This window comes from Pristis pectinata, chromosome 3 (genome assembly GCF_009764475.1).
Source record: "Pristis pectinata isolate sPriPec2 chromosome 3, sPriPec2.1.pri, whole genome shotgun sequence".
Taxonomy (NCBI): Eukaryota; Metazoa; Chordata; class Chondrichthyes; order Rhinopristiformes; family Pristidae; genus Pristis; species Pristis pectinata.
Window position 1 is genome coordinate 108,899,020 of NC_067407.1, and position 25,255 is coordinate 108,924,274.

The 25,255-nt window shown below is 39.2% G+C and overlaps 1 protein-coding gene across 1 annotated transcript in view; it reads left to right on the forward strand.

Moving 5' to 3' along the window:
- LOC127568002 (potassium channel subfamily K member 2-like) overlaps window positions 1-23,839 on the forward strand; it is a 100,795-nt gene extending 76,956 nt beyond the window's left edge. The window contains 4 exon segments of the mRNA XM_052011248.1: window positions 12,854-13,040; window positions 17,167-17,309; window positions 23,518-23,639; window positions 23,641-23,839. Of these exon segments, the coding sequence (XP_051867208.1) occupies window positions 12,854-13,040; window positions 17,167-17,309; window positions 23,518-23,639; window positions 23,641-23,839 (651 nt within the window).
- The last annotated feature ends 1,416 nt before the right edge of the window (window positions 23,840-25,255 follow it).

The window sequence follows — 25,255 nt, forward strand, 5'->3', positions numbered from 1 at the left end:
AGACATGGGAGAACGTACAAACTCCATACTCCTTGTAATAAAAGCCAAAATTCCATTAGCCTTTTTAATGATTTGTTGAACCTCCATGCCAGTTCTTGTATTTCATGAACTAGAATCTTCCTATCCCTTTGTACCACAACATTTTGTAGTCTCAATTCATTTCAATAATAATTTTCTTTTCCATTCTCTAGCTGTTCCTGACCCTGGTGGAGAGGGACTTCAGGCTTCCGTACCTCCTGCCCAATGGTAGCAGCAAGAATAGGGCATGACCCTGCTGGTGGGGATCCTTAATGATAGATGCTGCCTTCTTGAGGCTGTGCCTCCTGTAGATGCTGTCAATGGTGGAGAGGACTGTGCCCATGATGGACCGGGCTGTGTCCACAACCCTCTGCAGTCTCTTGTGTTCCTGTGCATTAGAATTGCCATATCAGGCCATGATGCAACCAGTCAGGGTACTTTCAACAGTGCATCTGCAGAAGTTTACTATTGCATTGCTATTTTGCAGACCAGCAGTAATTCTAGATCTTAATCTTTAATTCACCTGCACCTCTTCTTATACAGTATGGTGTCATATTTCTTCCCTTGCACCATTATTTTATTGCTTTCTTTTTATCTTATCTTTCTCCTTTCACAGTGCATTTTCCTTTTTTACGGAAGTAGTAACCATTGAACAGTAGTGTTCTAAAGATAGTCAAGATTGGGGTTTAAATGCAAGTCCCCTGACTGGGCATTCTTTGATCTCCTGATAGGGTCACTAAGCCATCCACAGTGTAATAATTAACCCCATTCCCACATTTTCCCTCTATTCTACAGTTCACCTATTTTAAATTGGATAAGCTATCAGAATATTTAAACCCCATGCTTGAATGCAAGAATATAACTTGATGTTCCAGCCCTGCACTAGGTGCATGCTGAATTGTTGAACATTAAAGTCTGCCAAATCATTGCTCAGGTATCCTTGATTTTCTGTTGGTACAGTTATGTTATTCAGGATAAATTCCCATGAGGTTCAAACAAACCACTGTAAGTTTAATGGGCATAAACAAAGTGGCTTCCTGAAATCAATGCCTCTAGAGAATGTTTTCCTCTATTTCCTCTAGCTAATTATATTAAATTATTGAAGAAAATGCTTAACAAATTTTAGTTTCTTTTCAGTTCAGCCTGAAACAAAATTCATGTTTGGAAATAAAACTATATTATTAAATTATATTTTGTTCAAAATACCCTAGAGGAAAGTGAACTTCTTTTGATTCATTGCCATGTTCAGGGATAAATAAAAATGCTTGTGACTGCAGGGTATAAAGATTTTTCCCAGTTTTTCTTGTACTGTATTTTGAGCTTGTATACATGTGGATGATTAACATTGGGGTGGGATATGGAAGAAAATGAGATACACAATGTAGGTGGTCCTAAATGCATAGGAGCAGGAATAAATTATTTAATTTCTTGAGTCTGTTCCACTATTTAGTGAGATCATGGGTAAATCTGTAACCTAAATCAATATACCCACTATTAAACTCACATCTCTTGAAACAATTGGTTAAAAAACCTACCAAGGTTTATTATAATTATCAATCAGGCAAGTATAATTTGTCATATTTGGGAGCAAAATACAAATTTATATCACTCTTTGCAGAAAGAATTGTTTCCTACCTTTATATCTGAAGATCTGCCCTGATTTTTAGACTTTGACACTCAGTCATTGACCCCCTACCCCTGCCAACTAACAGAAATCCCTATCTACCCTTAAGGTAATGAATCACTCCCAAAATGTAAAGTCTGGGGAATGCAAACCTAGGCTGTGTGTAAAAAAAACAAACAAACAAAATGTGAAATACTCAGCAGGCCAGGCAGCATCTGTGGAGAGAGAAACAGAGGTAACATTTCAAATAATTTCAAGTAGATAATATATTTTAAAATACACCATGAGAGGAACACACTGCTTAATTTCAATCCATTCTGATTTTAAGGCAGATCTTTATCTTCATGGATAGCTTTTTCATCCCGTAAATAACGGTTGACACTTAATTTAACATTAAGAGGATTCCCACAGGATCCCAACACTATAAACACTCGATAACATTATACATAGAACAGTAGAGCTCAGGAACAGGACCTTTAGAACATAGAACGATACAGCACATACAGGCCCTTCGGCCCACCATGATGTGCCGAACTTGAAACCACACCTTAAGACTCTCTAACCCCTTCCTCCCACATAACCCCCTATTTTAAATTCCTCCATATGCTTATCTAACAATCTCTTGAACTTGCCCAACGTATCAGCCTCCACCACCACCCCAGGTAGCACATTCCATGCACCAACCACTCTCTGGGTGAAAAACCTCCTTCTGATATCTCCCTTGAACTTCCCTTAAAGCCATGCCCTCTTGTATTGAGCATTGGTGCCCTGGGAAAGAGGCGCTGGCTGTCCACTCTATCTATTCCTCTTAATATTTTGTATACCTCTATTATGTCTCCCCTCATCCTCCTTCTCTCCAGTGAGTAAAGCCCTAGCTCCCTTAGTCTCTCCTCATAATCCATACTCTCCAATCAAGGCAGCATCCTGGTAAATCTCCTCTGCACCCTTTCCAACGCTTCCACATCCTTCCTATAATGAGGTGACCAGAACTGGACGCAGTACTCCAAGTGTGGTCTAACCAGAGTTTTGTAGAACTGCGTCATTACCTCGCAGCTCTTAAACTCGATCCCATGACTTATGAAAGCTAACATCCCATAATCTTTCTTAACTACCCTATCCACCTGTGAGGCAACTTTCAGTGATCTGTGGACATGAACCCCAAGATCCCTCTGCTCTTCCACATACCCAGAATCCTGCCACTAACCTTGTACTCCACCTTGGAGTTTGTCCTTCTGAAGTGTACCACCTCACACTTCTCCGGATTGAACTCCATCTGCCACTTCTCATCCCAGCTGTGCATCCTATCAATATCCCTCTGCAAGCTTCAACAGCCCTCCACACTATCCACATCACTACCGACCCTTGTGTCGTCTGCAAACTTGTCCAGTCATTACTAAATATCATGAAAAGTAGAGGTCCCAGAACCAATTCTTGTGGGACACCACTAGTCACAGCCCTCCAATCTGAATGCACACCCTCCACCACAACCCTCTGCTTTCTACATGCAAGCTAATTCGAATCCACACGGCCAAGTCGCCCTGGATCCCTTGCCCTCTGACCTTCTGAAGAAGCCTACCATGTGGAATCTTGTCAAACGCCCTTACCAAAATCCATGTAGACCACATCTACTGCACTACCCTCATCAATCTTCCTGATCACCTCCTTAAAGAACCCTATCAGGCTTGTGAGACATGATCTTCCCTTCACAAAGCCATGCTGGCTGTCCCTAATAAGTCAATGATTCTCTAAATGCTCACTAGATTCTATCTCTTAGAATCCTTTCCGACAGCTTGCCCATCACAGACGTAAGGCTCACTGGTCTGTAATTCCCTGGACTATCCCTACTACCTTTTTTTAATAAGGGGACAAAACTTGTCACCCTTTAATCCTCTGGTACCATTCCCGTGGACAACAAGGACGCAAAGATCCTAGCCAATGGTTCAGCAATCTCCTCCCTCCCCTCGCGAAGTAGCCTGGGCAATATTCCATTAGGCCCTGGGGACTTATCTGTCCTAATATTTTCTAACAGCTCCAACACATCCTTCTTCTTGATATCAACATGCTCTAGAACATTAATCTTACCAATACTATCCTCAGTGTCATCAAGGCCCCTCTCCTTGGTGAATACTGAAGAGGAGTATTCATTGAGAACCTCACCCACTTCCACAGCTTCCAGGCACATCTTCCCACCTTTGTCTCTAATCAGACCTACATTTACTCTCGTCATCCTTCTGCTCTTCACGTACGAGAAAAAAGCCTTGGGATTCTCCTTAACCCTACTTCGCCAAAGCCTTTGTCATGTCCCTCTCTTGCTCTCCTCATCTGCCTTGCTACTCTATATTCCTCACGAGCCCTATTTGATCATTGCTGCTTACACCTTATGTATGCTGCCTTCTGCTTCCTAACTAGTTGTTCCACCTCTCTTGTCACCCATGGTTCCTTCACCCTGCCATTCTTTCTCTGCCTCATCAGGACAAATTTATCCCTAACATCCTGCAGGAGATCCCTGAACGTCGACCACATCTCCATAGTACATTTCCCTTCAAAAATGTCATCCCAATTTGCACTCTCAAGTTCTCATCTTATAGCCTCATAATTTGCCCTTCCCCAATTAAACATCTTCCTGTCCTCTTTGCTCCTATCCTTGTCCATGACAATGCTAAAAGGTATGGAGCGGTGGTCACTGTCCCCCAAATGCTCACCCACCGAGAGATCTGTTACCTGACCTGGTTCATTACCTAATACTAGATCTAATATGGCATTCCCTCTAGTCAGCCTGTCAACATACTGTGACAGGAATCCATTCTGGATACACTTAACAAACTCTGCCCCGTCTAAACCTTTTGTACTAAGCAGGTGCCAATCAATATTTGGGAAGCTGAAGTCTCCCATGATAACAAACCTGTTCTGCTTACATCTTTCCAAAATCGGCCTCCCAGCCTGCTCCTCAGGATCCCTGCTGCTACCGGAGGGGCCTATAGAATACTCCAGTAGAGTAACTGCTCCTTCTTGTTCCTAACTTCACCCATACTGACTCTAGAGAGGATCCTTCTACATTATGCACCCTTTCTGCAGCTGTAATAGTGTCCCTGACCAGTATCGCCACCCTTCTCCTCTTCTCCCCCCCTCCCTATCCCTTTTAAAACACTGAAAAACCAGGAATATTCAATATCTATTCCTGCCCTGGTGACAGCCCAAGTCTCTGCAAGAGCCACAATATCATAGTCCCATGTACTTATCCAAGCTCTCAGTTCCTGATACTTCTTGCGTTTAAGTAAATGCACTTTAGCCCATCCACCTTTCTACTTTTATACCCCGTACTCTTCTTCTCCTTCCTCAAAGCCCCTTTACATGTTAGATCTGACTTTTCCACATCCACTTCTTCCTCTGACCTACGGCTCTGGTTCCCATCCCCCTCGCAAACTAGTTTAAACCCTCCCGAACCACCCTAGCAAACCTGCCTGCAAGGATGTTGGCTCCCCTCGGGTTCAGGTGTAACCCGTCCTCTCTGTACAGATCCCACCTTCCCAGAAGAGATCCCAATGTTCCAAAATCTAAAAACCTTCCCTCCTGCACCAACTGCCTCAGCCACGCATTCATCTGCCATCTCCTCCTATCCCTACCTTCACTATCATGTGGCAATGGTAGCAATCCCGAGATTGCTACCCTTGAAGGTCCTGTTCATCAGCCTTCTGCCTAGCTCCCTAAACTCACTTTCAGGACCTCTTCCCTCTTCCTACCTATGTCGTTGGTACCAATATGTACCACGACTCTCTGGCTGTTCTCCCTCCCGTCTCAAGAATACTGTGGACCCCGATCAAGAGACATCCCAGACCCTGGCACCTGGGAGGCAACATACCATCTGGGATTCATGCTCACTTCCACAGAACCTCCTATCTGTTTCTTGACTATCAAGTCCCCTATCACTACTGCCCTCCTCTTCTCCTCCCTTTCCTTCTGAGCAGCAGGACCAGTCAGAGACCTGGCTACTGCTGCTTGATCCCTGCAGGTCATCCCCCTCAACAGCTTCCAAAGCAGAAAACCTGTTATTGAGGGGTACAGCCTCCGGGGTCCTCTGCACTATCTGCCTGTTTGTTTTCTTTTTCTTTTTTTCTCCCCTGACAGTCACCTTCTGTCTACTTCCTGGACCCTAGAAGTACCTGCTCTAAGGGGGGTGACTGTCTCCTGACGCACAGTATCTACATAACTCTCTCTCCCTGATGCTTTGCAGTGTTTGAAGCTGCGACTCCAGCTCATCAATTCTGAGCTGAAGTTCCTCTAGCCTCAAGCACTTACTGCAGATGTGGTCACCGTGCACCCCAGCAGGGTCCACTAGCTCCCACATCAAGCAGCTGCAGCACACCACCATGTCCTCCATCTGAACTAATTCTTTCCCTACCTAGTTTTATCCTACTTAAAAATTTATAACAGTAACAGGTAAACCTTACCTTTACCTACCAGCTACTCACCCTCCTCACCCCTTTACGCCGAAGCCCCTTGAGCCAAAGCCCAAACACTCTGCTCCCTCTCACTCCGCTGCCCGCTCCGACGCTGCCCGCTGGTTATGGCAGTCTTCTTTTTAAACCACGTGCTACCGACTGACGTCACACACCTGCACAGTTACTCCCCGCTATTCCCGAACCATTAGGGAAAAAAAACTTATCTCTTCAGAACTCCTCGGCTGATTCTGCTCACTCACCTCTCATGCCCTTTGGCCCATAATGTCTGTGCTAATTGTGATGCTAATTTAAACTAATCCTGTCTGCCTGCACATGGTCTATATCCCTCCATTCCCTGTCTGTTCATGTGCCTGCCTAAATGCCTCACTATCATAAGCATCGCTATCATATCTGCTTCCACCATCTCCCCTGGCAGCACATTCCAGGCACCTACACTCTCTGTGTAAAAAAAATGCCTTGTAAATCTCTTTTTAAACTTTCCCCCTCTTACCATAAAGCTATGCCCTCTGGTATTTGACATTTCTACCATGGGTAAAAGATTCTTGCTTTCTACACTATTTATGTCTCTCATAATTTTATATACTTTTATACTCAATGTCCTGACTGCCACTTTCAGGGAGCTATGGGCTTGCACCCCATGATCTCTCTATACATCAATGCTCCTTCGGGCCCTGCATTCACTGTATACTTTCCTCTTACATTTGACCTCCCAAAGTGTAACATCTTCCATTTGTCTGGATTAAACTCCATCTGTCATTTCTCCACCCACATTTCCAACTGATTTATATCCTGCTGTATCCTTTGATAATCTTCTTCATTATCCACAACTCTATCAGTTTTTGTATCGTCTGCAAACTTACTAATCAACCCATCTACATTTTCGTCCAAATCACTTATATATATCACAAACAACAGAGGTGCCAGCATTGATCTCTGTGAACACCAGGTCATGGACCTCCATTCAGAAAAACTCACCTCTACCACTGTCTTCTGTCTTCCCTGGCCAAGCCAAAAGGTGCAAGAAAGTGGTATTGAGGTAACAGGTTAGATCTGAACCCAATGAAAGATGGAGCAGACTTGTAGGGATAGATGGTTTGTTCCTTACGCTATGTCTTATTTTCTTATGTTATGAATACCTGTAGTGTTATAGTGGTTACACAGAAAGGCTTCCAATCACAAAACAACTCTCCATCATCATCCTCTATCTATCACTAATCTAAGTTTGGATCCAATTTCCTTGGATTCCATGGGTTCTAATGTTTTGGACCAGTTTTCTACATCTCATAAAGAGGTCAATGTAATGGCCAGTGGAGGGAAGGGTAAGGAGTGTGGGACTGTTGGTGAATAGGGTGATGTGGTTGAGATTATTGGTATCAGTTATAAATAAGTTGATCATCTATAGCCTTGGCAGGAAAGGGCTATCTAATTTGTAACCTCCTTTCCTCTTCTTCTATCACTACCTTCGCCTCCTCCTCCTCCTCCAACTTTTCAATTTTTTTGTGTCTCATAAGCGGTGACAAAGGCTGTTCCTTTACAAACACACACACACACACACACACACACACACACACACACACACACACACACACACACACACACACACACACACACACACACACACACACACACACACACACCATCATCATCATCAATAGATAGGCATCAATCAATCAATCAATAGGCAACATCAATAGAGAACCAGACACTTAATGTTTCAGATCGATGTCACTTCATTAGAACTGGAGAAGTGAGAAAACAAGTATATTTTAAGTTGCAGGGAGGGGGGGAGGGATCAAGAGAACAAAAAGAACATCTGTGAGAGGGTGGAGACCAAGCTTGTCCAGGCACAATGCTTCTGGAACCACCTAGATAATAGAGGAATGAGGGCAATTGAAGAGAGAGAAAAAAAAAATTAAAAAAATGCTGGAAATGTAACATGCAGAACCTGAAACAAAAAAGAATGCTTGAAATACCCAGCAGATCGGGAGAGAGAAAAGCTAAGTTAAAATTATAGGTGGGCAACCTTATATCAGAATTGAACAAAAAGTTTGGTTACCTGAAATGATTGGAATTGTTATGATGGAATTGTTATTCCTTTGTCACATCCAGGTTGTACAGTGTGCAGCATACTGCCTCAGATCTTGCTATAAGCCAAAGTGAATATGGAAGAATTGCTTAAGGATACAGGTAGTGAGCTGTATAATGATCCTTATGGAAGCACAAGTCTCATTGTAGGACAGCTGTGATTTTTTTTATGGCTGGGTTCCTGAGCTGACCCATCAGCTGTGCCACGACCAGAGATCCCTTTTGACTTGGAGCCAGCTTTTGTGTTGCTGTGTTGGTTCGAAGATGAATGACCAAAAGAAGTGCTGCTGGTAGTTAAAGAATTTTGATTGCTTCTGTGATACTGGATTTCTACCTACATGATAACACCAGCAGTTAAAAGCTACAATTTCTTAGGCAGCCATAGTTACCATTCTTCTTGCTGTGTTTTAAGGCTACAGAATGGTTGCAGTAGTTTGTGAACTGGAGGCATTACACGTACTGATCATTCTTCAGGTTAAGGTCAGGGAATTGTCATCCTCTCCTCTTCCCTGTGTTCATCCTCCCCTCTTCCCCGCTCTTCTAGCCCATTGTCCTGCTCTGCAAAACCTCACTTCATTCCTCTAGTCACAATCAAACTCAGAAAAAGCACCATCAAGTCTTACATATCTGGAAGCAACCCCTTCCAGCAAAAAGTTTAAAAAGACACAAGAAAATACTGCAGTAACAGCCAACACACACCCTTCAGGTTGTTTAAATTTTAACTAAGTACTTTAATCACTCTTTTAATGATATGGGATCCCAAAAGAAATAATCCAGTATAAATGTGTAAGTACTTAATTGATCTTTTAAATAAGCAGGATTGAGGATGCAGAATTGTCCTTCACGGGGACAGTAATGAGGTTAAGGGCATTGGATGGAAAATGATGTTGTAAAATGAGGTAAAACTTGAAGCTTACAGATAATAAAAAAAAATCAATATTACTTGCTCATGTTTGGCTCATCTGTGGTGCACTTGCATAATATTTTTGTGCCTCTGTTGCTATGCCTGACTAACATCTATCGCCCCACAGTCATATTCTTGTAACCTTTTCATTGACTGGGATTTTAACCTGAAGTGACTTTTATATTTTTCCAAGCCCTGGCTTCATTAGCTTCTTCATATGTATGCATAACCTTCTCCAATTAGATATGCATGTGCACCTATCAGAGGCATCCTGTCTTTTCAAAATGTGGGCAGTTTTATAGACCCTTTGTTCTGAGTAGCAGAATGTTTATTTAGCCTTTCTTTCCTGTTCTTATTCTCCCTTATCAATTATTTTTTCATGTTCATTCTGAGGATGAATGAACATTACTATTACAGCAAATAATTAGGAAGGCTAATGGAATTTTGGCCTTTATTAAAAAGATGTAGTATAAAAGTAGGGACGTTTTGATGCAATTTACTGGATACTGGTAGGAGAGTACCTGGAGTACAATTTGATCTCTGTATTTAAGGAAGGATGGACTTGTATTTGAGGTAAGTTCACTTGGTGAATTTCTTTGATGAAGGAGTTGATGTATCTAGAAAGGTTGAACCTATGCCCATGGGACTACAGAGGAATGAGTGTCAATCTAATTTAAACATAGAAAGGGATTGATAAAACGAATGTTCAGAAAATGTTTCCCCTACTGGACAGAACATAGGGAGTATAGTTTTAGAATTAGGGGTGGAGATGAAGAGATAATCAGGTGGAGATGAGGAGGAATTTCTTCTCCCAGTGGGTCATAAATCTTTGGAATTCCATAAAGAGCTGTGGAGGTAGAGTCGTTTAACATATTTAAGACAATGTTTGACTGGTATTTAAACTACGATGGAATCAAGGGGTATGGCGAGAGAGGGAAATTGATGTTGAGACCAAATTGGATCAGCTATTTTCCTAATGAATAGCAGAGCAGATTTGGGAGGCTGATTGGCCTGCACTGGATCTGGTTCTCATTCTCTAATGTAAAATTCCATGGACCCTAGAAAGGTTCGCTTAGATCAAAATGTACAAAATAAACTCCATTATTTATGTATGCAGGGAGAGAGAAACTGTGGAAGTACAGACCAGTTAGCTTAACATCAGTCATCAAGAAAATGCTGGAATCTATTATTAAGGCGTGGTAATAGAGCAGTTTCAAAATGAAAATAGAATTGGGCAGAGTCAGTATTGCTTTATGAAAGGGAAATCATTTTTGACAACAATCAAGAGTTTTTTGAGATTGTAACTAGCAAAATAGATAAGTGGTGAAATAGTTGATGTAGTCTATTTGGATTTTCTGAAGTTCTTTGATAAAACTACACAAGGGGTTGTTAAAGAAAATTGGAGCATGTGGGACAGAGAGCCACGAGGATCTATGCTGGAGTCTCGGCTGTGCACAATCTATATCAATGATTTGGATGAGACAATCAAATGTAATATATACAAGTTTGCTGATGGTACAAAGATAGAAGGGGGTAATAGACAGGATAAGTGAATGAATGAGGAAATGTCAGATGAATATAATGCAGAAAAATGCAAAATCATCCAATATGGTGGAAGAAAATAGAAAAGTTTTGTATTTTTGAAGTATTAATAAATTGAAAAGTATTTGTGTTTAGAGGGACTTGGGTGTCTTTGTGCACACATCACTGAAAACTGGCATTTGAGTAGAGTAAGCAATGGCAAATAATATTTTGGTCTTTATTGCAAGAGTATTTGAGTTACAGAGACCTCTTGCTCCAATTTCATAGGGTCCTGGTGAGACCACAGCTGGGTTATTGTGTACAGGTCTCACTTCTGTATCTGAGGAAGAAAATATCTGTGATAGAGGGAATGCAACAAAGGTTTACCAGATTGGTTTCTGGGATGATGGGCTTGTCCTCTGTGTAGACATTAATCCAACTGGGCCTGAACTTCTGCAGTTTGGAAGAATATGAGATTATCTCATTGAAACATTCAAAGTTCTGAGGGGGCTTGAGAGGGAAGATGAAGTGATGGTGTTTCTCTGGCTGTGTAGACAATATGGTCACAGTCTTAAAATAAGGTGTCAACCATTCAGACCTGTGATTTGAAGAAATTTCATCAACCAGAGGGTAGTGAATCTTTGAAATTCTCTATCTTAAATGGCTGTGGAGCCACTGTCATTGAGTATATTCAAGACTATGATCCATATATTTCTAGATATGGGATTTGTTGAGGAAAGTTGTGCTAGAGTAAATAGTCATTCATGATCTTATTGAACACTGGAGCAGTCACAATGGTCCACATTGCCTACTCCTCCTCCTATTTCCTTTGTCCCTATGTTCTAGTGGAATGATAGGTGACATGTAGGGCAGAAAATGTGAAGTGTTACATTTCAGTAGGGAGTTCAAAGAGCGACAAAGTAGAAGGCACAATCCTAACAAAGGGCACAGAAACAAAGAGATCTAGGTACGTATGGGAGTCATAGACTTAATGAACAGAAGCAAAGGAAAGGAAGTCATGATCAACCTTTACAAAATAGTGGTTTGGCCACAACTGGACTATTGTGTCCAGTTCTGGACATTGCACTATGAAAAGGTGTGAAGACCTTAGGAGAGTTACTGGGATGATTCTGGTAATGAGGGGCTTTATTTTCACGGACAGACTTTTTTTTGGAACACAGGAGACTTAAAGGGGATGTGATAGTGGTGTTTCAAAGGTCTAGACAGCGCAAATAAAATGTGTTCCCATTGGTGAAAGGGTCAAGAACCAGAGGACCTAGAATGAAGGTAATTTGAAAATGAACCAGACATGAGGAAAAACCTTTGAGCTGTCAGGGAATGCACCGCTGGGACTAATGAAGCAGATTCAGTTGTGTTATTGAACAAAGAGAGCTAGAGCACAAGGGACTGGGTTGAGCTGGATTGTTCTTAGAATAGAGACAGCAAGGATTCAGTGGGCTGAATTACATCCTTCCATGCTGTAACCATTCTGTGATTATTGTCAGTAGCTAACAAACCTGATATAACACTGCTGCATTCTGACCAAACAGAATTGCCCTTTTTGCCTTCACAATGTTCATTTTCACACCATTTTACTGTCTTAACATATTCTTAACAACTATTCCATTTCATCATGGTAAATGGATCTCATGGGGGTGCCATCCTTCATCTGTTGATCAGCTCCAAGTGCCTTGGGGATTGCACTCTAAAAAGACAGTTCAGCACCGTATTGAGGGAATAAATTTTTTAAACTCATCGATTGTTAGTAAACCTTGAGTTATAATAGCTGTGAAATTTTTGTTTTCAAATGCATTAGATCCAAGCTGAAGACAACTGGTCACCCAGCAGATCCTAATGCTTCAGAGTAGCAGTAGAACTGCATGAGCAAACTTCCCACCTTTACAACAGTGAATTTGCAAGTCCCCTGTGTGTCTTCACTTGTCATCGTTTAACTGATGCAATGGAGGATCCTATATTCTCTCTTATTGATAGATGAATTAGGCATAATTGGCATCAAAATTAATGAATTTAGAGTCATAGAGTTGTACAGCACAGAAACAGGCCCTTTGGCCCACCACGTTATTGCTGACCATTTTGCCCATCTACACTAATTCATGATGCTATTTTAATTTTTAGGAATATTATCTGTTATTCCACAATCTTGGGATAACAATATTGAAGAAGGATCAAGAGGGCAGGAAAAAAATTAAGTGCTTTAGATTTTTTTTCTTTCTTTTGCAGAAATGGAAGATCAGTCAAACAAAAATTCGTGTAATCTCCACTTTCTTGTTCATACTATTTGGATGTCTATTGTTTGTGGCTATCCCTGCTATGATATTTAAACACATAGAAGGTTGGACAGCTTTGGAGTCTATCTATTTTGCAGTGATCACTTTGACAACAATTGGATTTGGTGATTATGTGGCAGGTAAGAATTATTTCAAATAACTGGATATGCTAGAGGGTATCAAAGGGACAAGGAAATGTTACCTGTCTCAAAACATGATGTGATAATTTTAAGGCATGTAATTGCCATGATTCTAGAATTATTCCAAAAACAATGAAAAATTATACCTTTTCACATACCATTGCATACTCAATTATCACATTGCCATGTATTTTGAAATTAATGTTACAGTTATTTAACCCTTTTCTAAGCACACGTAGATCTTCAGGAATTATATCCATCTCATTGGACAACAGTCCTGGATTTTTAGTCATTACACTATGAAAATATCAACAACTTTTTAAAGTACATGCATGCAATCAAAGGTGGAAATGTAGAAATTTCTTCCCCCCACCCCCCACCAGAATAAATGCAATTTTGAAGCCTTCTCCATAAATCAATAAGTTGATAAAAATTACAGATATTTCTTATTTTTGATGTAAAATACCCTTAAATTCTACTGTTGTGTATACCAGATGCAGATAAGCTTTTAATAGGATTCCAAACCTTAATTACTACTCAACAACCTTTCTAACTCCCTCAACCCTAAAGCTAACTTCAGTGTGTGTAATTCCTTTAGATAAATATTTCAAAATATCAGGATTTTTATTTTGGTTTTGGGTTCCTACTTTAAACCTGTATGTTTGCTCTAATCTTTATCATTCAAGCATTTGCTAAAAGTTAACATTTTTACCTCTGGTTTACTACAAGAACACTTCAATGCAATTGGCAGCTGAGTTAGCTGGTGAAATCACTGTTTCCAGGCACCAGGGATTCCCCAGAATCAACGTCCTTCAATAAAGGAAAATCCAATCCACAGAGATTGTCAGATCATTGTAGGCAGCTTTCTTTAGGGTCATCTCAGCACTGACTCTCTCAGTCAATGACTACAAAGTCTTAGTCATTATTTCTTCCCATCAATTTGATAGATGTTCAATCAGTGGCTGTTCTCTTTGGCTAGCCTGTGTCATGGGGAAAAAAAAAGCAGAGGATGAAATCAAAATTGCATTCTGTTTTATTTGTTGTGTAGCCAAGAAAAAATATATTTTTATAAGTAACCCTGGTTATCTGTATTTTAAGCAATTTAGAAGTATTTTTGGGCCCAGATATTCCAGAGAATAATTACTATTTTTCAATGGAATTGCTGGCAATCCCTGCATTTGTGCCAACAAATTTGGAATCTTCATGCATGGGGATGCAGTGGGCTCAGTCATTTTGTTAGCAGTTTGCCAGTGCTTCTGTTACAATGCTCTTCTATTGGATTCCTCATGAACGCCTCATCGGGTGCAAAGTTCTGGCAAGTCCCCAATGAATTTGCCTAAAACACTATGGCAGTTCCGACCTAGTACACGGAGTAACAACTCTATCCAATCAATTGAATTGAATTGAAGTGAGGGATTGGAGTAAGTGGTAGTTATTTTACAATTTAAAAAAAATAATTGTATTTATTGAAAGTTATTTATAGTCTTTAACTATTTTGTGATTACATTATTAAAATGTATAATTTAATAAAATGCCATTGCTTTACTACTGTTTAGTAGATTTCGAATGTTTTTGATATAATTATTCAGAAACATTTATAGTCTTAGACAGTTTCAACAATTAACTAAACCTGATATCTCATCAAACTGTACAAGATTCTTATAGGAGTTGACAAGCTAGATGCAGGGAATCTATTTCGTTTGGCTAAGGAGTTGAGCACCAGGTGAAGAATAAGGAATGAGCCATTTTAGATAAGATAAGATATCTTTATTAGTCACATGTGCTTCGAAACACACAGTGAAATACATCTTTGCGTAGAGTGTTCTGGGGGCAGCCTGCAAGTATCGCCATGCTTCTGGCAGCAACATAACTATTTGGGACTTAGACGAGGAGATATTTTGTCACCTGGGGTGGCGAACCTTTAAAAGCTGATTAAGAAAGATTAAAAGCCTATATGACAATAGGATTGAATGCATGTGTATAAAATACTTAAGGTTGCTTTTAAATCAGGATTTGAAGCAAAGCAGTAGATGGAAGTGATGCCAAATTAGAGGGGTTGTCATCCTATAAGTTCTTACTGCAATGGAAGATTTGACTTCTCTCATAAAAATGACATTATATAAAAAGAAAGAATAAAGGGGCCTAGTATCCTGATTTGCCATCTCCTTCCCAAGGATTCTCCATTCCTCACTCTGTTGCATATCCTGGCCATGTAGAGGTTTTAAGCTATGGTAGGAGCGATGACTGCTATCCTTAATGTGCACATAAAAAAAGTGATTTTGTCCTTCACCATATCACTTTTCTAACCCCAGAGTGCTGTGGAAGCCCAATCGTATGTTTATCCAAAACAGAGAATGTTGGATTTCTGGATATTAAAAAAAAACATTAAGGCAAATGGGAATAGTGTTGCAAAATGGTGCTGAGGGAGATCAGGTGGCCGATTCCTGTTCCTATTTCTTATGTTAGGTAACTTGTTTAATTTTTCGTGGATGAACATTGATCCAAGGTGATGCAGGAAAACATCAGCAAAGCCTGGATAGGTCAGGTGGCTTATTTCTACACAGAGACCTTTACAATCCAATGGTGTATGTTCTGGAAGGTAGGTGTGTAGATTACTGTAGAATAAATAATTATATTCTGCCACAAAGTAAACAGCAGTATGGAATCATATTTCTGTTACTGATAATTTTTTAAAATATTATAATGATACAGTGAAGTACAAAATCCCACATTAAGATCAGCATAGTCATCACTCCTATCCCTATCTTAAAGCCTTTGCGTGACCAGGGATGTACAACAGAAGAGGGGAGAGCAGTGTCCATGGGGGGGGGGGGGCGCGATGGCAGAAGGGGACATAGGGCTCCTTTATCTTTTCTAACACAACAAAATGTTTCAGAGAATTGAAAATTTCTCTTGCAGTAGAAATGTACAGGTTGACAATCCCTCTAATTTAGTATCATTTCCGTCAACTGTTTCATTTTAACTCCTGATTTACAGGCAACCTTAAGTATTTTATACATTCATTCAATCACCTGTAACATAGGCTTTTTATCTTTCTTAATTCCCGTTAAATTTATTTTATAGCTATTTTAAGGTTGTCTCTTCTCAGTGACATCTTACTACATGCTCCCTATATTATATAAAAGGCAGAAGGTTACAGATGTGCACCTACGTGTTTGCCCATAATATTAAGGATGCGTGTGTACACCCTTCCAAGATACATTGTGGCCTTGCTCAGTCCTTTCTCTGCAAGATCCTCAGCCCCCTACTCTTTTCTGTATTCTTGGGCTGTCTGAGCTATGGTACTTGGTACCACCCTGCTCCCTTCAGGGTCCACAGAGTTGATCTCTATAATCGGATATTCAGTCATCTGCCTGATAAGAAAGAAAGGTTGGTCTGGTTTTTAAACTTTCATTTGTTTCCCTCAATCAGCTCAGGTGAACCTGATGTCATCAACTGGCTGCCAAACCTTAACCTATATCTTTAAATAAAACACATCTTTTGTGCTGTTGCTTGCCTTAACCATACAAAGGAAATCATTATCTCCCATCATACACCTTTACTCTCAAGGTGCTCAATTATTTCTTTCAAATATTATTCCTATCCTTAATAAAAATTCTTTAGAACATTCCCTTCATTTACCGGTTGATTTATACTTTCTTCTAAGCTTGTGAATGAGAGTTGAAAACTCTTTTAGTCCCAAATCTACAATCAATTGTGATACTGTGAAAGGCAGAATAAAAAATTAGCAATGTGATATTTTTAATGACCTCTCTGAGACAGCCGATCAATTTAGTGCCAATTAGCATCAGATTAGGTCTTGGACTAGGCTTCAAATTTACACTTGCCAAATATATAGTTTCAGTACTCTTAACAACCGTTACTATAAATCTTTTGAGGCCACTACAATGCTGCAATTTTCCTCATACCAACCATTGAAGTGTCAGTGCAACTTTCACTCAGCTACCCTTAATAAAGGGCTTCTTCTTAGCTTTACAAAAGTATATCAGAGCCAATGCTTTCTGTTCTTTTATTTTCTTTTATTTTGTTACATTCAAAATAAAATTTCTAGGCTTTGGTCTACTTGAACTTGACCGATGTTGATTATTCTTTTAATAATGTTTAGGAGAGAGTCCAGATAAAGAATACCTAGACTGGTACAAACCTGCTGTGTGGTTCTGGATCCTGGTAGGACTTGCCTACTTTGCTGCTGTTCTGAGTATGATCGGAGATTGGCTTCATGTCATATCAAGAAAAACACAGGAAGAGGTAGGTTATTCAAAATTCTCTACCCTATACTTCTAATGCAATTTCATTTTTAAGACAGAAATAAAAACTTCAATTCCAATAGAAACATATGACACTGATTTAAAAGCAATGTTATTTTATACATACCCATTCAATTATCTTGTCACATATCACTTCAAGCTTTTTTAAATCCGTGCAGCAGCATTAGCAAAACACTAAAATATATCTTACACTGATAATTCTTTAGTTCAAATAATGTTATTGTGACATATGGTGCCAATTACCTGGATTTATGATTCTAAATCATGTTCCTACAACAGTGAGTATAGCTCAAAAGCACTTCATTGAGATGAAAATTGTGGGTATAACAAATGACATCATGTTAATTTTGTGTTCTTCTTAAATTGATTTATTTATCACAATAGCAGCAGAGTGAGCCCAGAAAGAACTGTAGGAGATTGTTTGTCAACAATTTTGTTTCTTTTGTGTGTGAGTCCAGATAAAGAAAGAGCTTGACACTAAGAGGTCCAATAAAAATGGAGATGACTCTTTTTATACATACAGAAAAATAGTTAGAATGTGGATTTTTCTGCTGAGGCTGCACTTGAGGGAGAAGGAAATAAAATATCATTGGGTGGTTGGGAAGGAATAATTACATTATAAGGAAGCTTGTGGAGTAGAGATACCATTATGGATTATTGGGGTCATCTGGGCTATTTCTGGCTTGTAGAATCTTTATAATTCAATGTTACATCCAAAATACAGCCTTGATCTTTTAATTGTATCTCATGAAAAACTCATGCTGCAAGTGATTTGAACACCTGTTGAGTCCCATTATCCTAGTAAAGCCTTTTGATTTACTTATTATTGACTTAAGCAGAACAAATCAGAGTAGTGAGTGTAAATTATAATTCCCATTTCTATCACACTTAATCCTCTGTCATTGCTATGTTGGAATCTGTAGTTATTGAGCAGCATGCACAGAACGAGTTATTTACCAACATGTTATAACATAGAAGGAGACCATTCCCTCCATGCAAGTTCCTAACAGAATAATCCCATTAGTCCTATTCCCTCTCTCTTGTTTCCCTAGAACCCTGCAACCTATTCTCTTACAGATGCCCATCCATTCCCCTATTAATTCTCTTGCCATTTAGATACACCCAAGTTATAGTAGTCATTTAATCCACCAGCATATCCGTGGGATGTGAGAGGAAACATGAGCACTCTTGCTTTCTGAGTAATAAAAAGGAATGGAATATTTTACATATATTATGTATATTAGCATTTAAGATGCCTCACAAATAATGAAACATTTTTGAAATGCAATGTTGTATCTGGATGAAAATCACAGCCTAATTGCACAAAACAAGATTCACATGTAGCGACTATGACAGACAGCCAGACACTGGTACTAATGATCAAAGGAATAATTGTGGTCTTCTATAGATGCTCCCATGGACTTCTATCTTCTTCCCAAATTGGACGAAGTGCAGTAGTGTCATATTTTCTCTGAAACACATCAGCTCTAACAATGCAGTAACGCTGTGAAATAGCCATCTATGTTCAAGTATGGGGCTTGAAAAGCACAATTCAGAAAAAGAAGCAAAAGGACCAACATTTGAAGCAAGATAGATACGGGAAAATACATTAAGTTCTGCTCCTTATAGATGGAACTGAGTTTAATCTTAATGCTTACTGTTGCCTTTTAGGACAGCAATCACCTAACTATATTGATGCATCTTCTTGATCAATATTGTGGCTTTCCATTAATTATGTATTTTATAATTGCCCAATGGTGCCACAGAGATCAATAAGCAATGCGATATAGTGATGAAATTTATATCAAAGATGGAGAGTAGAACACTTAGATCATTATTGCAAGAAGGAAGCAGTATTTTTAGCCAGCATCTCAGTTATCCACATTGCTAAGTTAATCACTTTGCAAAAGTCAGTTAGAGATGATCATAATCATGATCGTGATCATTGCTAATAATATAAGAAAACCTGGAAATAAAAAAGAATACCTAGTCAGCAAATTAATTCCACCAGAAGTGCACATGCAGTTATTTCTGTCATGGTTATATCTCTGTCCTATTTGTTTACAATATTTAAATCTTGGCACCTCCTATACAATTGTGTTGATGATACTTAAAAAATGACTTTAAGAGGAGGGTAGTAGCAGTAAGAGATGTATTCTGTTCCTTTAATGTTGCACTATCAAACCAATCTCAATTTCAGTTGTAGATCCCATTGACAATTTGAAATATTTGCTCTTCATCTATTCTTTTGGAGTGTTTGTGGTTTTAAAACAGCTGCAAAAATCTGAGCTAAAGCTGGAAGTTTAGAGGAATATTTGTCATTAATATCACAACACAAGAATATGTTCATCTTCTTCTATTAGCTGCAGCTCTTTCTACCCCTGCTGATAGCAGGAGAGGAGGAATGGCTTTCAGTAACAGCTGACAGACATATCAGGAATATGTTTGCCCTATGTCCAAAACTTTACTTTTGTTTTTGATATGTGGGTGAATGGAATCTGGAAAGTATGGCCTGAAGCGTAGCAAAAGTAGGTTCAATCAGTGGAAAAAGTATGGGGCAATTAAAAAGAGGCATGAAATGGAACTAAATGGATTTCTGTTCCAAAAAGCCAATGAGGGCTAACAGGCCTCTTTCTGTGCAGGTATTTTATGATTCAGTGGAATCAGTTACTTTTGAGTGCTGTTGATGTTGGTTGACAGGAACTTTTGCGTTATGGAAAGCCACATGCTATTCTCCATTTTGCTGTAGAAGAATCATAAACCTTGATATTAGCTCACAACAAGCTAAGAAGAGAATAGAAGAAGGAGAGGAGGTTACAAAATGAAATATGCAGAATACATATTGAACCCCATTTTTTTATTGTGGTAGTTATTGGGAATATCCATGTATCTCACTGTGGAGATACAGTATGGGGTGCTTAAATTAATCTCTATTGATGCAGTTGGAAGTATGATGAAAACCAGCATTTGCTGGAAGGGTTTCCTATGGGTCTGGAATCTCAAGAGTGATAGAGAAGCTGCAGGTTCCATTGGGTAGATGCTTCTTTTGGAATAACCTAAGGACTGGGAGGAGAAATAGTGCTTCATGAGTGCCTGAAGGAAAATTTCAACCTCCGCATACCCAGCCCAATATTGTCCCCTCTCCAGACTGTCATCAATTTCCAGTTGCTGGAATTTTTGCCAATTGCTGGACACTTTCCATCCCGACTATTCAGATTTTCAGGGACAGTTCTTGTATCTCTATCTGTGGCCTCACAGTGAATTTCACAGCATTCACACCTCTTCCTCTACACTTACCTGAAAGTCGGCAGAAGTCCAGTGTTCACTATAAATTCCCTGGTTAACAGTCGTTTCAGAATCTCCCCTCATTAAACAGTGCACCAGAGGAACCTAAGGCAGAATGTTAAACCACTGAGTGCATTTCACACTGGTCCCACCTACTGACCTAATACCTACTCCAGGTTAAAAACTACTCCTTGACTTTAATTGACACTGTTAAAGTGAGATCATCTTGCCTCAGCACCTTTTCTGCATTTCCACAAATTGCCACTTATGATTCTAACAAGAGCAGTCATTTTTATTTTAATTGCAGCTGTTCCTGAAGTATAATGCATTTCCATGTTACTTTTTTTGGTATACAAGATAACGTGACATTTAAAAGCGGTCTTCAATCAATCTGGCAGCTCACTCTACTAAGTGGTGTGGTAATTGCCTGTGGTACTTTGCTATCTTTGCCTTTCATTTCATTATGATAAGCTATCTATTTCTTATTCTTTCATGTACTATTTTTGTGTATTCATACTACAGTGAGTTATAAGATTTGGTTGATCTAAGGAAGAATAAGAACAAGACAGTTAAGTTACTTCTGTTCAGTATCAGCAGAGCATCAATTATTTAAATGTTATGTGAAATATTAGTTTTAGTCTCCTATTGCATAGCAATTAATTTGAATTATATTTTAGCAATTTTGGGAAGAAATATAAAAATGGATTGTCAAAGTAACGTTCTAAATACGCAATGCAAAATCTTGCTTATATATTGTAAAATGCATATACTGAATAAATTACAATGCATGTATGTAAAATTCAAATAGTATAAAGAAAAGCTTCATTAAATCATTCAATCTGTCAAAATATTTTTACAATTAAAATTAATTCCATAGTCAGTTTTGTTAGAGCACGTCCACATCAAATCATTAAAATCACCTTGCAGAATGAGGCAGTGCTCTCCCTCTCTCCACCCCATGAGGCTTGGGTAAGGTCCTCATTTTCTCATTTCCTGACTTTTTCTTCATATTCATTTGAATTTTTCAAATTCATTTGATTCCTGTTATATGATATAGTTCAACCTCAGTAATCACTTATGGCAAAGTTCCCCATGCTTCAGTAATTCTTTGTATTGAAATATTTGTTCTAACCTCTGCTTTCATACATTAAATATATTGGAATAGAACTTTAATTGAACTTTAATCTTTCAGTGTTCTGGGATTGAACTGTAATGTAAAGTTGAGAATGAAATATGTATGATAATTTGTACTATATCTTGTCCATATAGAGGGATATGGTCTATGATTCTGTGCACATTATGCACATACACCAAAAGCACACAGTGGTGCTGTCAGTCACTGTATAGCACTCAGCTGATTTACATATGAAGTGTTGGACACACAGTGAAAATCATGTTTGAACCAGAGGGACAAGCCCCTGCATTGCAGAATTCATTGGATTCACCCACTGTGAACCTAGAAGCTTCAATGCCTCTGGAGTTTCCTTGGTTTCTTTATCTTCACAAAATAAAGGTGCATTAGTCATAATCCTGTTGGACCTCTGTGTCCCTGGACGAAGGGCCAGAAATTTATTGGAGGAGATGGGGGGGAGGGGGGAAAGCCATTAGCTAGGAGGGCCTGTTTGTGAGGTGTTGTTCGTGCCTTAACCTGTCCCCAGAGGCTTGGGGAACATTTTCCTTCACCATCCTTGGGATATTTTGGGAAACACTGCTCCTACCTTAACCTGTCCCCCAGAGATTTAAGAGAGAGTTGCTCTGATCTTGCCCTGTCCAAAAGGTAATGAATCCAGAAACTGGGACTTACCGATGTTCTATCTCTTGTAGCCTGAGTTCCAGACATTCAGCTCATGCCTAGAGAGGTGAAGGTCAGAGCCACCCCAACAATTTAGCCCCTGGGTCATTGTGATGGCTGCTGAAGTGTGTCATGTATTGGAGTTTACAGCTTACAACTGCATAGGCAACATCACAGATATTTTCTACTCAAAGAAATGGGAATTTATCTTCACTTTGAGTACTCAGCATCACACAGTGTATGCATAAGGATTTGCTGCCTTCTCAAATGTACAGGAAGTGACAGAATGCATCTGAGGTGTTTCACTCCCCATGTGTCAGCCTGGAGCTCTGTCAATAGGGAGGGCTATCATTTCCTGCGGGTGGCGAATGATAATTGACAGTCCACTCTCATGGACCTGAGAAGGTTTCAGGACTTATTCATCCTGTGGAGTCTGCTGTGCCCAACAAATTTCTGTTTGCCGTGCTGGACAGATGGATAGCTCATGGCTGATGACTAGATCCAGAGCTGACCATTCTGCTCCAGGCTTTTCTTCATATTGGATGCAGTTACAGGACTATGAGGAGGCGTGCCATCAGGATCCTCAGGGTATAGCTCTGCTGCTTAAGTGCTAAGAAGGCAATTGTCCAGAGAGTGCCTTATATCACCCACTCTTTCAAGAGTGAGAGAAGAGTGCTGGTGGATGTTTTATGATGTATGTGTATGGAAATACTCTGCGGGCATGAGGATTTTTCTCCAGAATGTCCACCAGAATGACTGTCCCGTGCATATCTCACTATTGCTGTATAGTGTTCAAACAAATGAGTAGTAGTTTCTAGCATTGGTTGGATTCATTGGGACACTTCCCCCTTTAAGCATTAGCAGATAAGTGTCAGCTGGGTGCATGGGATTCCTGAAAGAACTCATAATTACGTGCAGTAATGGGAGAAAATGTTTTCCACCTCATAAGCACTCAATTCCTTCAACAAAGTACCTGCATGAACTAACAGCACTGAGTAAAACAGGTGCAGGTCATCCTTTGGTGCCTATTTTCAGGCAAAAATGAATTTCTAGATCTTTTGTGAGTAGAAAAGAAATGTTGTCATGGCAACATATGTTCATCTAATTTTAGGTTGGGGAGATGAGAGCTCATGCAGCTGAATGGACAGCCAATGTCACAGCAGATTTAAAGGAGACACGCAGAAGACTGAGTGTGGAAATTTACGACAAGTTTCAAAGAGCTGCATCCATCAAAGAAAACTGTCCTCGAGCTGGGAGGACAGCAAATGCAAGAGTTAACTCCAAGCAAGAGAACATTGTCTGTCAATCTAACTGATGGAAAAGATACTTTGCCCACTTTGTCAAAGAATGGTGGTCTTTATCTTAATGGGTTAAGTTCTCAGTTTCCCAGTGAAGACATCTCAGTTATTGAAGACATCAAACAGCAAGCATGAACAATAATTAGCAAATTAATAATATTCAAAACCAAATAAAAACAATTTTTGAAGGTCAAAAGACAATTTCCCTCAAATAAAGTCTTTATTAAAATCGCAAGGTTGAAAGTTAATGGTGCTGTGAAAGAATGTAGTTTGAAGTTCATTCACTTCAATTTATATTTGACCTGATTTCAATTTTGATCTGTAAATTGCTTTATAACCTACAGAATATTCTAATCAGTGCCTTAACTTTTGGCAGATGCAGACCTTGACATTTATGTCCTTTGCATGTCTGTACAGCTTGTTTGGTTGATTGTTAATTTTCTACTCACAGTAGTTTGTAGAGGAAATATCTGAAGATTCTGGGTTGAAGCTGAACTTGAAGAACATCAAAACACCACTCATAACCTAAGTTTAGATACACTCTAATTACAAGAGGTCCAGTAAGAGTCTTTGATAAATAGGATAAATTATATAATACCCTTTCAAGATTTGCACCATTGCAAATTTATAAGGCAATTTTCAGCAAAGTATAGATGTTGCCTGAAAAATCCAGGGTGAAGTCCAGTATTTTCAGAATTTATTTTAAAGTGGCTTAAGCATGGGTTTTGTTCGGAAAAGATAAATTGGAAAATGTATTATTTCATAATATTTTAGCATTTTAATTATAATTATGCATAAGGTTTATTGTTACTTACTGACTAATAGGAATGAAATTAGTATTCAACTGTTTGATATCTACGATATGCCATTATATCTCACCAAATCAATATTTATTGCATCATTTCTTTGTTGTCTTGTAAACAAGGTATCATGTTCACAGATCTTGTATTATAGGGTAAAGGTAATTTTTGGCTAGGGATGATAAAAATTGTTCCTGGAATTCATTCCACAAAACAATAGATATAGGAAAAGCTTACATTAAGACTATTCCCCTGTTCTATATAAAGATTAAATTATTTACCTGTACACTCTCTATTTTGTTTTGAGCAAGTAGTTTTTTTTAACAATGTTCACATCGTTCATAGGGGAGAAAATTCCTCCCATATGCTATGTGTTGTCTATAAACAGGTTTATGATCTTGTCACAAACTGTGCAAAGAAAGTCTTTCACAAAGAAGTTCAAGTCCAGTAAATAGTTGATGTTATTTTGCTAGAGGGGAGAAAAGGCTTGTTGTGGTGAAGAGGTGAAAATGGGAACATGTTGTCCAATGGCATCATTGACCAGATGAGCACAAATTGGGTGAGAGGTAAAATTTCCAATCCACCCACGGTCAGATATAAACTCATTTTTAATTTAGGAAGGTCTTGAGGCAGGAAACCAAATGGCTTTCAGGAGGCAAGGCAGGTTGGACAACCAATCCACTTTTCAGATAGGTCATGGGTGGGGTCCAATATACTCACAAGGGACAGGTCACAAGATAGATGACTAATT